Raw genomic sequence first — 12,958 nt, forward strand, 5'->3', positions numbered from 1 at the left:
GTGTGAGATTGGGAAGAAATGTTATCAGATTGCCTACATTTCCTCGGAAATATGACTGAATAACTGATACAGCCCTGTTTTCATATATCTCTAACCTTGTTATTAGCTACTGGGGGGGGGGGCAAATGTTGGAGTTCCAGGGGGACCTTGAACTGAATAAGTCCTACAAAGACTGCACAAATGGGGTTAGTAGACAACTCTAGACAAGCAAAGCTTTAACCTCACTACTAAACTGGACTAAATTGGGACCTGCTGGTACTGTGGTACAACTTTGGACCCAACATACTGCCGTTCAGCTTTTTTTAATCTTTAATTTATTTGGTAAATGGTTTGGGTTGTGTACTTACCTGCATGCCACTATCCCTGCATCCTTGAAGAACCTAAGTCTAATGCTAAAGCCTCGCCTCAGCAAGTATCTCTTTAACAGGACTCAAGTCAAGGTATGGAACAAGGAGGCCACGTACAGGCGCAACCACGTGTTCAGACTCAGATTTGCTGTTCAGATCTCATGTTTCCACCTTTACAATTTCTGTGTCAGTCAATATGAGCTTGTGGTTAAGTAACACGAAGGCTGCAGTGGATGAATCATGACAGAAGAATTTTATCGCGCCTGAATATGCGTTGAATAAAAGCAGTTTTATCACTACAGCTTGCACAAGACATATTTCCTTTCTTTTTTAAAGTACAAGAATCTCTTGCTTGTACTTCAGGTCATATATTCTAGGAAATAGAGGGAGGTTCCTCTCTCCTTGCAGGTTGCAAGAAGGAATGCCAATTGGTTCTACCATTGTGAATCTCTAAAAACCAACGCTGTCCAATGACTTCAGTAGTAGAAGTGGTATAGTATAGTATAGTATAGTAGAGCACCTAATAGCATTTATCTAAACAGTGTTTCCCAACCAAAGGCTCATGAGCAACATGTTGCTCACCAATAACTTGGATGTTTCTCCCAGTGGCCTCAAAGCAGGTGCTTATTTTTGAATTATTGACTTGGAGTCAAGTTATGGTTGCTTAAAACCAAATATTCTGCCAACCAGAGCCTCCTTTAGCCTGCCAGTGAACATATGGACTACCAAATAGGAAATCACAGCCCAGGAACTTTTTTCATGCTTGTGTTGATCCCCAACTCTTTTTACAACTCAATGTGGCTCACAGGTAAAAAAGGGTTTGGGACCCCCAATGTAAAGCTTTCAGAATCACTAGCTTGTTCTACATTCTATGACGATTCTGCAGCACATAGGCTCCTCTAGATACATCTGTCAAAGCTATAGAGCAACTCCAATTTATTGTATAAGTACAGCGTGGAAAGAATGTTTTGTGTGCAGAGTACACGGTGCCCTTGTGCTTTGTGGTCTATTTTTGGAATATAAATGTAGCACAAACTAAACTCATCTATAGGGCTCATTTGCCTTTTATCTTTTCTGGGGAGGAGCCTCTGTTATGTCAGTTAGTGCACCAGTTTCTGAGATTTGGCTGAATATGAAGGAGAGAAGCATCTTCAAAGGATCAAATGGATTTGGAGCTATTCGCATCACATCAAAGGCTTGGCATCAAACAGTTGGTAGAAGAATGCCCGTTAGTTGGTGTGTCTATATGTATATTGGCAATGGCAGTCCCTTCCCAGAGTCTAGTAACCCCACTGTTACTATAGGCACCATCTCTCCCTACTATACCTGCTATCCTACAGTCACACTCCCTTCCCAGAGACTATTATCCACTGTTACTATAGGCACCATCTCTCCCTACTATACCTGCTATCCCACAGTCACACTCCCTTCCCAGAGACTGTTATCCACTGTTACTATAGGCACCATCTCTCCCTACTATACCTGCTATCCCACAGTCACACTCCCTTCCCAGAGAGTATTATCCACTGTTACTATAGACACCATCTCTCCCTACTATACCTGCTATCCCACAGTCACACTCCCTTCCCAGAGACTATTATCCACTGTTACTATAGACACCATCTCTCCCTACTATACCTGCTATCCCACAGTCACACTCCCTTCCCAGAGACTATTATCCACTGTTACTATAGGCACCATCTCTCCCTACTATACCTGCTATCCCACAGTCACACTCCCTTCCCAGAGACTATTATCCACTGTTACTATAGGCACCATCTCTCCCTACTATACCTGCTATCCCACAGTCACACTCCCTTCCCAGAGACTATTATCCACTGTTACTATAGGCACCATCTCTCCCTACTATACCTGCTATCCCACAGTCACACTCCCTTCCCAGAGACTATTATCCACTGTTACTATAGACACCATCTCTCCCTACTATACCTGCTATCCCACAGTCACACTACCTTCCCAGAGACTATTATCCCACTGTTACTATAGGCACCATCTCTCCCTACTATACCTGCTATCACACAGCCAAATTCCATTCCGACAGGGTTAAGATTAAGTCTGCATTACATAACATCAATAAATTTACTTTATTTTTATTTTGCTTCAATAAAAATATACCTTGCATTCTTCCTTTGAAAATGTCCAGCTTCCGGGGACTGCTAGCAGCCAGAAAGCTTTTTTTAAGTCATTTATTCTCATTACAGCCCCACATTTCCAAGCTTAGCAGAACAACATATATGGTGGCATTATACAAGTTGACGGAGTGTTTAGAAACATGCTGAAATATCTTGAAGGCTAGGAAGTTTAATAGAGGAGCCATAATATTCCTTTCTCTAAACGGCCAAGCACAGGCACCCAAGCTTGATCCTTGACTTTATGTTTAACTAAACCTACCAACCATTTCAGTAATAAAAAAAGTAATATATAACAATGTCCTACTCGCCCAGCACCCATTTGAAACCTCACCCTAATTCTGTGAATCCCCAGGCTCTTTTAGCTGTGAGCTTAACCTACTGTATGTCCAACTTTCCAATATCAAGTTACTGAGTAGAGAGTCTTGGTAACGAGTTGGAAAGTCTCAACGATCAAACATGGGCACCCTTGGTTTCTGTTGTTAATGAATGTGCAATAAAGAAAAAAAAGTTCTCATAACTACTTGTTGGGGTAGTCCTGTAATTGTATAGTTGTTAATGGAGGAGAACTTTAAATAACAAGTCTCTTGGCCTTGTGTTTTGCAGATGACGCCAGCTCTGGAAAAACAAATCATGCTCCTGATGGGCCCAATACAGAAGTAGAAGAATATTCTAATAAGCAGTGGGGTAAGTACCTGCCTCCTGTATGTTTGTTAAGGGTTAATGTTAGTGATGATTTTTTTAAAGGTCATATTATATCTTGCCTTCCAAAATTGTTTCCATGCAACATTTGAAACAAAGCTATGCTTTGCTGTGCTAACTTACTCCTATGACCTACAAAAATCCCTTCCAAATTGAGTAAACCCCATCCTTGTTGACTACCCTGTTGAGGGAAAATGCAACAGTTGTGTGTATATTTTGTCATTCATTCCATATGAAAGCATATAAAAATCCCAAATGCATTTAATTTGTTAATGGCATCATAGATATGCCTTTTTCAGCAGTTAGGGTAGTCATATAAAAGGACAACTTTTTGTTTTACCTGACTGGTAAACCAGCCGCCCAATTGAAACATTCAGCCAAATAGCACTGAGCTCTTAGTTGAGCCAATGACATAAAACAAGCAGATCCGAATGAAAGTGTCCGGAACACAAGGTCCAGGTCTGCCAGTAACACCTGCAAAGATAAGCTACTGGCAGATAAGACTTTTTGTCTGGATAGACCAACTGCAGAGCAATAAGATTGCCGGGCATTTTGTCCAAACTACTTGCCAAATTGAATTGCCATTTTTGGAAGGTCAAGGTGCTCTCAAGTTGGTTTGGAAAAGGCCCACTTTGGCTTTGTAATAGAGTTTCTAAAGAGGCATCGGACAGGAGTGTAGGGGCCCACCATGGCTGTTGCCTCAGGGGCCCCCCACTGGGCCGGGTCAGATTTAATTGCAGCTGGGGTAGTGCACCCAAAGACTGGGCAGAGTTCGGGCCTGAGTCAGCTGAGTTTCTTAGGCAGTATCTGGAGTCCATACAGTATATTCTCGGCTGCTGAAAAACACACAAAACTTCCTACTCAAAGCATTCTACTTTGCATAAGTAACTGTGTATTAGTCCTAATGCTTATCTATTATAACAGTAGTAAATAATATAATGCATTTCAATATGGAAGCAGCCATATACAGTAGAAGAGGTTCTTGTGTATATATATTTATATAACATAGAGCCAAAAAGTTTTCAGTGGAAACCTGCTGAAATCTATATTTAATTGTGGGAGAAAAGCATAAAATCCATCCGATGAGGATGTTCTAAACTTGACATTCATCGACACCTAGGGTTGACACCTGGGCCACTATTTTACTTGCCTAGCCTGAAAAACACCTTCCAAGGCCGGGGCAGGTATTACAAATTTACCGGCAATGTAGCTGCCCTTAAATTTGTAATACCCCTAACAAAAGCCCTTGGCCTGGCCCCAATCTACTCAAAACTTACCTTTTTGCCTCCTACTGGCCATCGGGTGTTGTGGCTCCGTCCCCTTTTTTTTTTTTACATCACAGCCCACCCCCTTTTACATCACGGTCCTCCCTTTTGTTCCGGTGGAAATTTTATTAAACGGTGGCAACCCTATCCACACCCCACCAAGTGACCAGGCTGACATACTTGTTTCCACAGCTGTTGCTCTTGGGACATTCAGTCCTTGACTTCCCTGGTTTTATAAGGCCGTCCATGAAATGATCCCCAAAGTGTAGAGCAAGCATCTTTCATTAGGGATGCACCAAATCCACTATTTGGGATTCGGCCGAATCCCTAAATCCTTTGTGAAAGATTCGGGCAATTACCGAACCGAAGGAAAAAGTGGGGAAAAATTTTTTAACTACCTTGTTTTCTGGTGAAAAGTTCCCTTGCATCCCTATTTTACATATGCAAATTAGGATCCTGGATTCAGTGCATCCCTCTTCTTCATGCCAGGGGCCATGAAGTACCCAATATATCCTAAAGCACAGTAGCTACTCATTGAATTAACCCTTTTAACCACCTAACCCTAAATAAAAATGGCAACTTGGCCCTATGGTTTGTGTATATATATATAAATAAGGGGCATAACGTTCTGGTAATCCACTTTGTTCTTTGGCTCAAAGCTATTTTTGTCTTTTAATGGAATAACACATGTAATAAATAAATGCCGTGCCTTACTGTGACCCTAATTTCAATAATTCAGATAAGAAAACATGTGTCTGCTAAAATATAAACAGGCTGGGTTGGAAGTATCTACAACTACAGGAAAAAAACAATATGGCGGCCATCATGTTTGGTGAGGAGAAGTGAACAGAAACTGCGGCAGTAAAAAAGCAGTTTCTATTTACACGATAATTCTCTTTCCATTGTATTAAATGTAAAAAAAAAGATGCAGTTTCAGGCAAAACAGGTCCACCTTGAGGCGGCATTTCTGCATTACGTGTTTTGGCGATACATTTGCGCTGCCCTTTCACGTGTCACTCATTTTTGTTCCATGATTGATAAGGTGAGAAGCACTCACTTTGTTATAACAGCACACGCTGTGACCCCCTGCCCGAGGGAGAAAACAGTTTTTATAAAAACAAACATCTGACAATTTCAAACCAGCTTGTCAACCAGCACGAAACCCAAGAACAGAAGCCAATCTGAATTCCACAGGGTCAAACTTTTATTGAAAGCCATGGTTTATTATTGATTGCCGCACCCAGGACCCTGTCAAATTTACCCGTGTACCGTAGTGAAAATAAACATCCACCTCATTCAGTTACTTCATTATACAGAGTTTCAGACTGTGCAGTTTCTTTAGTCCGTTCACACTGGGGAAAAAAAAAGGAATTTGAAGAATTCTTTGCTGAGCGAGCGCTTTTTCTTGGAGGAATTCCGTATGCTTTTTATTTCTATTTATTTAACTAAATCTTTAGAGCCGAGGATTTATTATCGTAACGTAGAAAGTGTATATATTTCATGCCTTAAACCAGAACAAATATACGTTTTCAATTTAATCCCTTATTACTGGACTCGTTCAGGGAATAATGTCAATTATAACAATATTGACACCTGAAAACAATGTAAAATATATTTCGCTTTTTTCATTCATTTTGCTACTTTAAAGTCATTTAAAGGAATGTAATAAAAGTTGCAAAGAGAAAAACAATTCGCAACCAATAACAATAAAAATCGGCATCTCGCAATGTAATATTTTTCCTTAAACTGTTATTGCATTGCGAATTGTAATTGCGCATTCTTAAGATGAGCTTGAAGGTGTCGTAATCTTTTGGAGCAAAGATAACAACTTTTTCAGTTTTAAATTGAAATTTTTAAATTCGCGCAAAGCAAAAATTTTTGCGCAAAGGCATAACTTTTCGCATTGCGAATACTTTTTCTCTTATCGACTTTTATTACATTCCCCTGATTGGATCTTAGTTAGGGAGGTAAAAGAGGGAAAGAGACTTTATATTTTCCATATTAACACTGGGCCACCTCTCTTTCCCAAGAAGGAAACTTCCCGTAGCAAAAAAGTGGTTTTCAAACTGTAGCATTGGAGGTCCCCCTGGCAGACAGTGCACCTCCTGGCACCACTGTATTTCCTATTTCAACGTATTAAAGGGGATCATAGAGATCCACTATAATGAGTATGGATATCATCGGGCACCGATTTTAGCTTAGAGTCCTTGGGCACCAACTTCAGGTTAAGAATCCTTGGCATATAAGTAGAAATTCCTTAGCCAAGTAATACATTTTCATTTGAAAAATAAGGTATTTATTAAAGGGATCCTGTCATCGGAAAACATGTTTTTTTCAAAACACATCAGTTAATAGTGCTACTCCAGCAGAATTCTGCACTGAAATCCATTTCTCAAAAGAGCAAACAGATTTTTTTATATACAATTTTGAAATCTGACATGGGGCTAGACATTTTGTTAATTTCCCAGCTGCCCCTGGTTATGTGACTTGTGCCTGCACTTTAGGAGAGGAATGCTTTCTGGCAGGCTGCTGTTTTTCCTTCTCAATGTAACTGAATGTGTCTCAGTGGCACATGGGTTTTTACTATTGAGTGCTGTTCTTAGATCTATCAGGCAACTGTTATTTTGTTTAAGGGAGCTGTTATCTGGTTACCTTCCCATTGTTCTTTTGTTTGGCTGCAGGGGGGAAAAGGGAGGGGGTGATATCACTCCAACTTGCAGTACAGCAGTAAAGAGTGATTGAAGTTTATCAGAGCACAAGTCACATGACTTGGGGCAGCTCGGAAATTGACAATATGTCTAGCCCCATTTCAAATTTCAAAATTGAATATAAAAAAATCTGTTTGCTCTTTTGAGAAATGGATTTCAGTGCAGAATTCCGCTGGAGCAGCACTATTAAATGGTTCATTTTGAAAAAAAAAAAATGTTTTCCCATGACAGTATCCCTTTAAGCTTTTCTTATGGTTATATTCTTATTTTCCATGTTTTTTTTTTGTAAAGAAATCCTTAAATCGCTTTATTGTGAATAAGAGAAGCAAGGACCACTGACTTTTATTAGACTTTCTATCACATGACTTGAAGAACTTAGGCTGTTTTGAGCAGAAACATATAATATATAACTTTCTCAAAATAGAAGAACTTTAAGAAGAATTTTTTTTGATGTATCCCTTTAACGTAACCACCTTTCAGCTGCCGCTGGCGTGGATGATGAGAACTGGGGTTCGGAAACAGCTGTAGGGGTGAAAGTTTCAAATCGCTGCTGTAAACCATTTTTAGGAGGAGAGTTTATACCATTAAATTTTATTATTCTTTTTATTCACAGCCCGACCCCGGTTTACACAGCCAGCGAAAATGAGGAAAAGAGTCATTGCTAGGCCATTGGGAAGCTCCGTACGACTGAAGTGCATCGCAAGTGGAAATCCCAGACCAGATATTACTTGGCTGAAAGACAACAAGCCGTTAACCTCTCAAGAGATTGGGGATAACAAGAAAAAAAAATGGACCCTGAACCTGAAGAGCCTTAAGCCGGAGGACAGCGGGAAGTACACATGCCAGGTTTATAACAGGGTCGGACAGATTAATGCGACGTACAAAGTCGAAGTCATCCGTAAGTACCAATACAGGCTTTCAAAGGCAGGTTTCTTTTATTCTGGGCTCTCTCCAATCCAAAAAAATGGAAAGCACATGCGCCAGCCAATCTCAGGTTCAGCATGACTAGACCTGATGGACATCTGGTAACCATAAAGATGCAGCTGTGTAGAGACACTGAAAACATATGTTTACACTAAAACCAGGAGCAGAGACAGGAAAATGAATCAAACCTCATCCTCATGTCAGATTTGGCATTTCCCTTATATCAAAACCAGAAAAAAAATGTAAAAAATCAAAACCAATGAAACAGGAGTTACGCTGTAGATTTGAGAAGGATACGCGCTTTCTCGTTTGCTTGTGAGAAATCTGGCTTCACCCACCAGACAATGTAACTCAATAAAGTCAACCAAAAAGTGGAAATAGTCCCATAAAGTCCAATAACATTTGCTGACACCGAGGATGGTGTTTTAGATTTCCTGCACCACCTGTTTTTCCAGTTCCAATAGGTTTGCCTCCAGCCAAAGATATTTTTGCTACACGCACTTTTAATAGGTCTTGTTTTATGAACAACACCTCGTAGGCTCACCTGTATCTGCACTTTCATGTAAACTTTTAGCAGCTGATATGATTTGTATCACCGCTCACAATAATGGTATGTACTGCCACAATGACGGATTTGGTCATCAATAAATATGTTGAGCAAGGTGCTCTTTGACCGTTAAGGCCAAAACCTTTCTTCCTGGTTTCCATCTTCAATATAACCTACAGCTTAATTTATATGAGTGATAGTAACATGGTAAGTTAGGTTGAAAAAGACAAGCCCATCAAGTTCAACCTTAAGTCTATACTGTATATAACCTGCCTAACTAGCAGTTGATCCAGAGGAAGGTCCCATGTGAAGCCTCATCAATTTGCCTCAGAGGGGGAAAATTCCTTCCTGACTCCAAAATGCAATGGGACCAGTCCCTGGATCAACTTGTACTATGAGCTCTCTCCCATAACCCTGTATTCCCTCACTTGCTAAACACCATCCAACCCCTTCTTAAAGCCTGTACAGCTGAGTCATGATCATTCTTATATTATATGAGAATTAAATAAATATAATATATCATATAAATATATAGTACCTTTTAGAATACAATATGTGCCCTTTTTCTTAGGCACTTGTATTTTTCCAGAGAGAACTCGATCCAAGCCAATACTCACAGGGAACCATCCGGTTAACACCACTGTTGACTTTGGCGGCACAACGTCTTTCCAATGTAAGGTGCGCAGTGATGTGAAGCCGGTGATCCAGTGGTTGAAGAGAGTTGAGTACGGCACAGAGAACAAGTACAATTCCACCATCGATGTTGGCGGGCAGAAGTTTATAGTGCTTCCTACAGGAGAAGTTTGGTCCAGACCTGATGGCTCTTATTTGAATAAACTCATTATAACCCGCGCCAGAGAGGAAGATGCTGGGATGTATATTTGCCTTGGCGCTAACACAATGGGCTACAGCTTCAAAAGTGCATTTCTGACTGTGTTGCCAGGTAAGCGTTATTCTAAAATAGTATTGCATTTTCAACTTTTAATGAGACCCTACAAATATGGGAGCCAATCGCAGTCAGATTTTCTGCAAATGGTGCTCATATTTGTTAATATTTTTAGCAGCCTTAATCTTCTTTTTACTTTCTCAAAAACCATACTTACTCTAGAGTCATCATTAATTCTATGTTTCATAGTGTGCCTCCATGAGTATTCTGGGCTTGGATTCATCCGACACATTTACACAGTGCTTAAGCTTAGCATGGGTGATGGACAGGTCTCATTGAATGACAAGTTGGCAAGCTGAGTTTGAAGTGTGTTGTCATTTTTGAAGCCTATGGAGGGTCTCTAGATAGTCAAGTTTGATAGTCAAGTTTGAGGAGGAATCCACTGTGACTTGTAACTGTGCAATAATCTGCATTGTCTGATTTTGACTAGAAAATGACTGCTATTAAATTGAAAACAGTCTATGAGCTTCCCATTGTCTGTCAGGGCCAAAACTGATTCGCAGACTGTTTGCAACTGCACCACATAGTTGAGATTTCTGACTTGTTGACATAAGAGGAAGGTATTAGTGACAATTGACCACATTTCATCTCCAGTTTGTTCAAGGAAGCCAGGCTCACTGCTGAGGGATCGTATTTTGAAACCATATGTGGTCGGGCTGAGTTTATTCTGCTAGACGTACAAAGGCGAAATTAAACAGAGCCTAGAAGATAACCAGTGAACAAAAGCAAACTGTTTGTTTGTCCTTTAAGACCTTAATAAGATACCACCAGCAAAGCATTATTTGTTGGCGTCCGACACTGCTGCTTGGCAGGCGCTTTGTTATCAAAATAATGTAGTATGCTCTTTTGTGCTTGACATCTGTTTTTCATCATTCCCTTAAATTTTATTAATTTGTATCATTTTTCTTTGCCTACTTCCAAATCTACAGACCCAAAGCCTCCCATTGCACCTGTGGCCTCGTCAAACAGCAGTCTCCCGTGGCCAGTGATTATTGGAATACCAGCTGGAGCCGTTTTTATATTTGGGACAATTCTTCTTTGGCTCTGTCAGACGAAGAAGAAGCCATGTTCTCCTCCAGCTGCAGCTGCCATCCATAGACAACCAGCAAGGGTAGCCATACCACAAATGCCTGACAAAGAAGGCATCTCCTCTACAAACTATGATGAGTACCTTGCGCAGCAGCAGCATTTACTATCACAAGGACCTGTCTTAGCACCGGCCATGTCATCAAAAATGTACCCAAAGATTTATACAGATATCCACAGTCACACACATTCTCATGTGGAGGCCAAAGTCCACCAGCACCAGCACATTCATTACCAGTGCTAAATGCTGACCAAACTCAAGTGACTTATATTCTCTCACCGGTACCTCAGAAAGACTGCTTGGTTCAGCTTACACTGCCAGTAAACATGGATGAAAGAATGTCATAAATAATTTGAGAGCGACAAAGAGAAGAAATAATGAAGGAAATTACAGCCCCCAGATTAAAAATGGGGCATATGTTTTATTTGCTGTTTTATATGTGGGAGTTTGGTGTGAAGAAACAATGTGTGCTATGAAAGCAAAGGAGGAATTATTTGTTTGCTGTTCCACTTCAGGGTCAGTAATTGCTTAATGTTGCATCATTCTATTGGTGCTTTTGGGGTTTGACCCTACTTTGAGGCCATCCCTTAACACAAGGGTACCCAAACTTTTTTACCCATCAGCCACACTCAAGTATAAAATAATGTTGGAGAGCAACACAAGCCTGCAAAAAGTTCCCGGGGATTCCAAATAAGAGCTGTGATTGGGTATTGGTAGCGCCTATGTGGACTTGCAGCCAACAGGAGGCTTTGTTTGGCAGTATAGATGTTTTTCATGCAATTAAAGGTTGCCCTTAAGCCAGGAATTAAAAAATAAGCACCTGCTTGGAGGCCACTGGGAGCAACATCCAAGAGGTTGAAGAGCAACATGTTGCTTACAAGCTACTGGTTGGGGATCACTGCCTTAACAGAGTAGAACAGTTAGATGGCCAGCACCAAAGGAGACATGTTAGACTTGGAAAGGTGGAATGGCTTTCATACTGAAAGTTATAGATATACATTAGATATAAGCTAGCATGATTGCTTGAAATATGGAAAATGTCTTGACAATTGTTGTTCTTGGGGGTTCTTAAGCCCCTCAAAAGTGCCTGCTTCCAGTTATGCACCACCAGCCATATTTATGTTCATACTCATGTTGCTTCTCAAAGTCAACTTTGATTGCATTATACAGTTCGTCATCCAAGAAAAACAGGCAATTCAAACAAAAGTGCTTGCGAGTACCAATTGGTTGTATTCCCTGTATTTAAATTGCTTATTTCAAAATAGTCATAATAATATTGTAATATTTGTCCGTCGATAAGAGCAGTAGCGTCTCAGCAGCTTTGAAAGATGAATATAGAAACCATGTAATTCTATATAGAGTTTAAACTAAAGCCATGTATATTTAATTTATTTTGTTAAACAGAAAAAAATAACGTCTATGTAAAATATTATTTTCATCAACTGGTAATTTGTATAGATATTTTTGAGTGAATATATATAAGGTTCTGTATTTTTTTTTTTCTGCTGTGACTCTTTAAAAATGAACAATGTAGTAGGCACGGGTGGCAATTTAGAGACGCCTATGGACTTCATAATGGGGCTTCTTCTGCATCTATGGGAAAGGGTCCGCAACTTTTCAGTCTTTAAATTGCCACCTGAGCTGGAGTCGTGTTTTTGTGTACATCTAAAAAATTATACAAAATTTGTCCAACAAATTATTGACAATCTTGTACAGTAAAATCCCCCCCCCCCAAACTCTACCTACCAATTCCCAAAGATATCTTTTTTAAACTTTTACAGAGGGAAAAAGACAAAGAGAATTACTTTATCCTAGAACTTTCCTTCATAATTGTTAATAACACGAACTTGCCTTACTATACATTTATACCACTGTGCCAGCCCTTTTCTCGAAATGATTAATATTTGGGGCAATTTAGGGTCCCCCCGCAACTGACAACTACGCCTCATTTTTTTCATTAATGTTTTCTTAACATGTTACATTTAAAAAATAATTAACATGAAATTATTGTATTAAAACATAATCCTAGGCCCAAGTCGTGTAACTTTGATTCACCCTTAGTGGTAAGTAAACTTTTAAAATAAATTAATGTAAAATTGATGAGAGTGCGATTCAAAGTACTTTTGCAATGTACATTCATTATTTTTTTTATTTATTTTAATTCCAAAATATTAAGGTATACATGTGCTGTTAATATGAATACATTTTGTAACAGCAGCGCCACCTGTTGGTTACTTTTTGACCTCTCTGACCACCGAATAGTCAAGGAAGAAGTTAGAAGT

At 39.8% G+C, this 12,958-nt stretch overlaps 1 protein-coding gene across 2 annotated transcripts in view; it reads left to right on the top strand.

Annotated features, from left to right (window-relative positions):
* fgfrl1.S (fibroblast growth factor receptor like 1 S homeolog) overlaps positions 1-12,472 on the top strand; it is a 141,549-nt gene extending 129,077 nt beyond the window's left edge. The window contains exons 4-7 of one of the 2 annotated variants that reach the window (XM_018243001.2): positions 3,104-3,184; positions 7,786-8,070; positions 9,215-9,586; positions 10,519-12,472. In XM_018243001.2, the coding sequence (XP_018098490.1) occupies positions 3,104-3,184; positions 7,786-8,070; positions 9,215-9,586; positions 10,519-10,919 (1,139 nt within the window). In that variant the 3' untranslated portion in view covers positions 10,920-12,472. The remainder of the gene's footprint in view (positions 1-3,103; positions 3,185-7,785; positions 8,071-9,214; positions 9,587-10,518) is intronic. The other variant, XM_018243002.2, reaches the window with a different exon arrangement.
* Positions 12,473-12,958: the final 486 nt, after the last annotated feature.

Source organism: Xenopus laevis, chromosome 1S (genome assembly GCF_017654675.1).
Source record: "Xenopus laevis strain J_2021 chromosome 1S, Xenopus_laevis_v10.1, whole genome shotgun sequence".
Taxonomy (NCBI): domain Eukaryota; kingdom Metazoa; phylum Chordata; class Amphibia; order Anura; family Pipidae; genus Xenopus; species Xenopus laevis.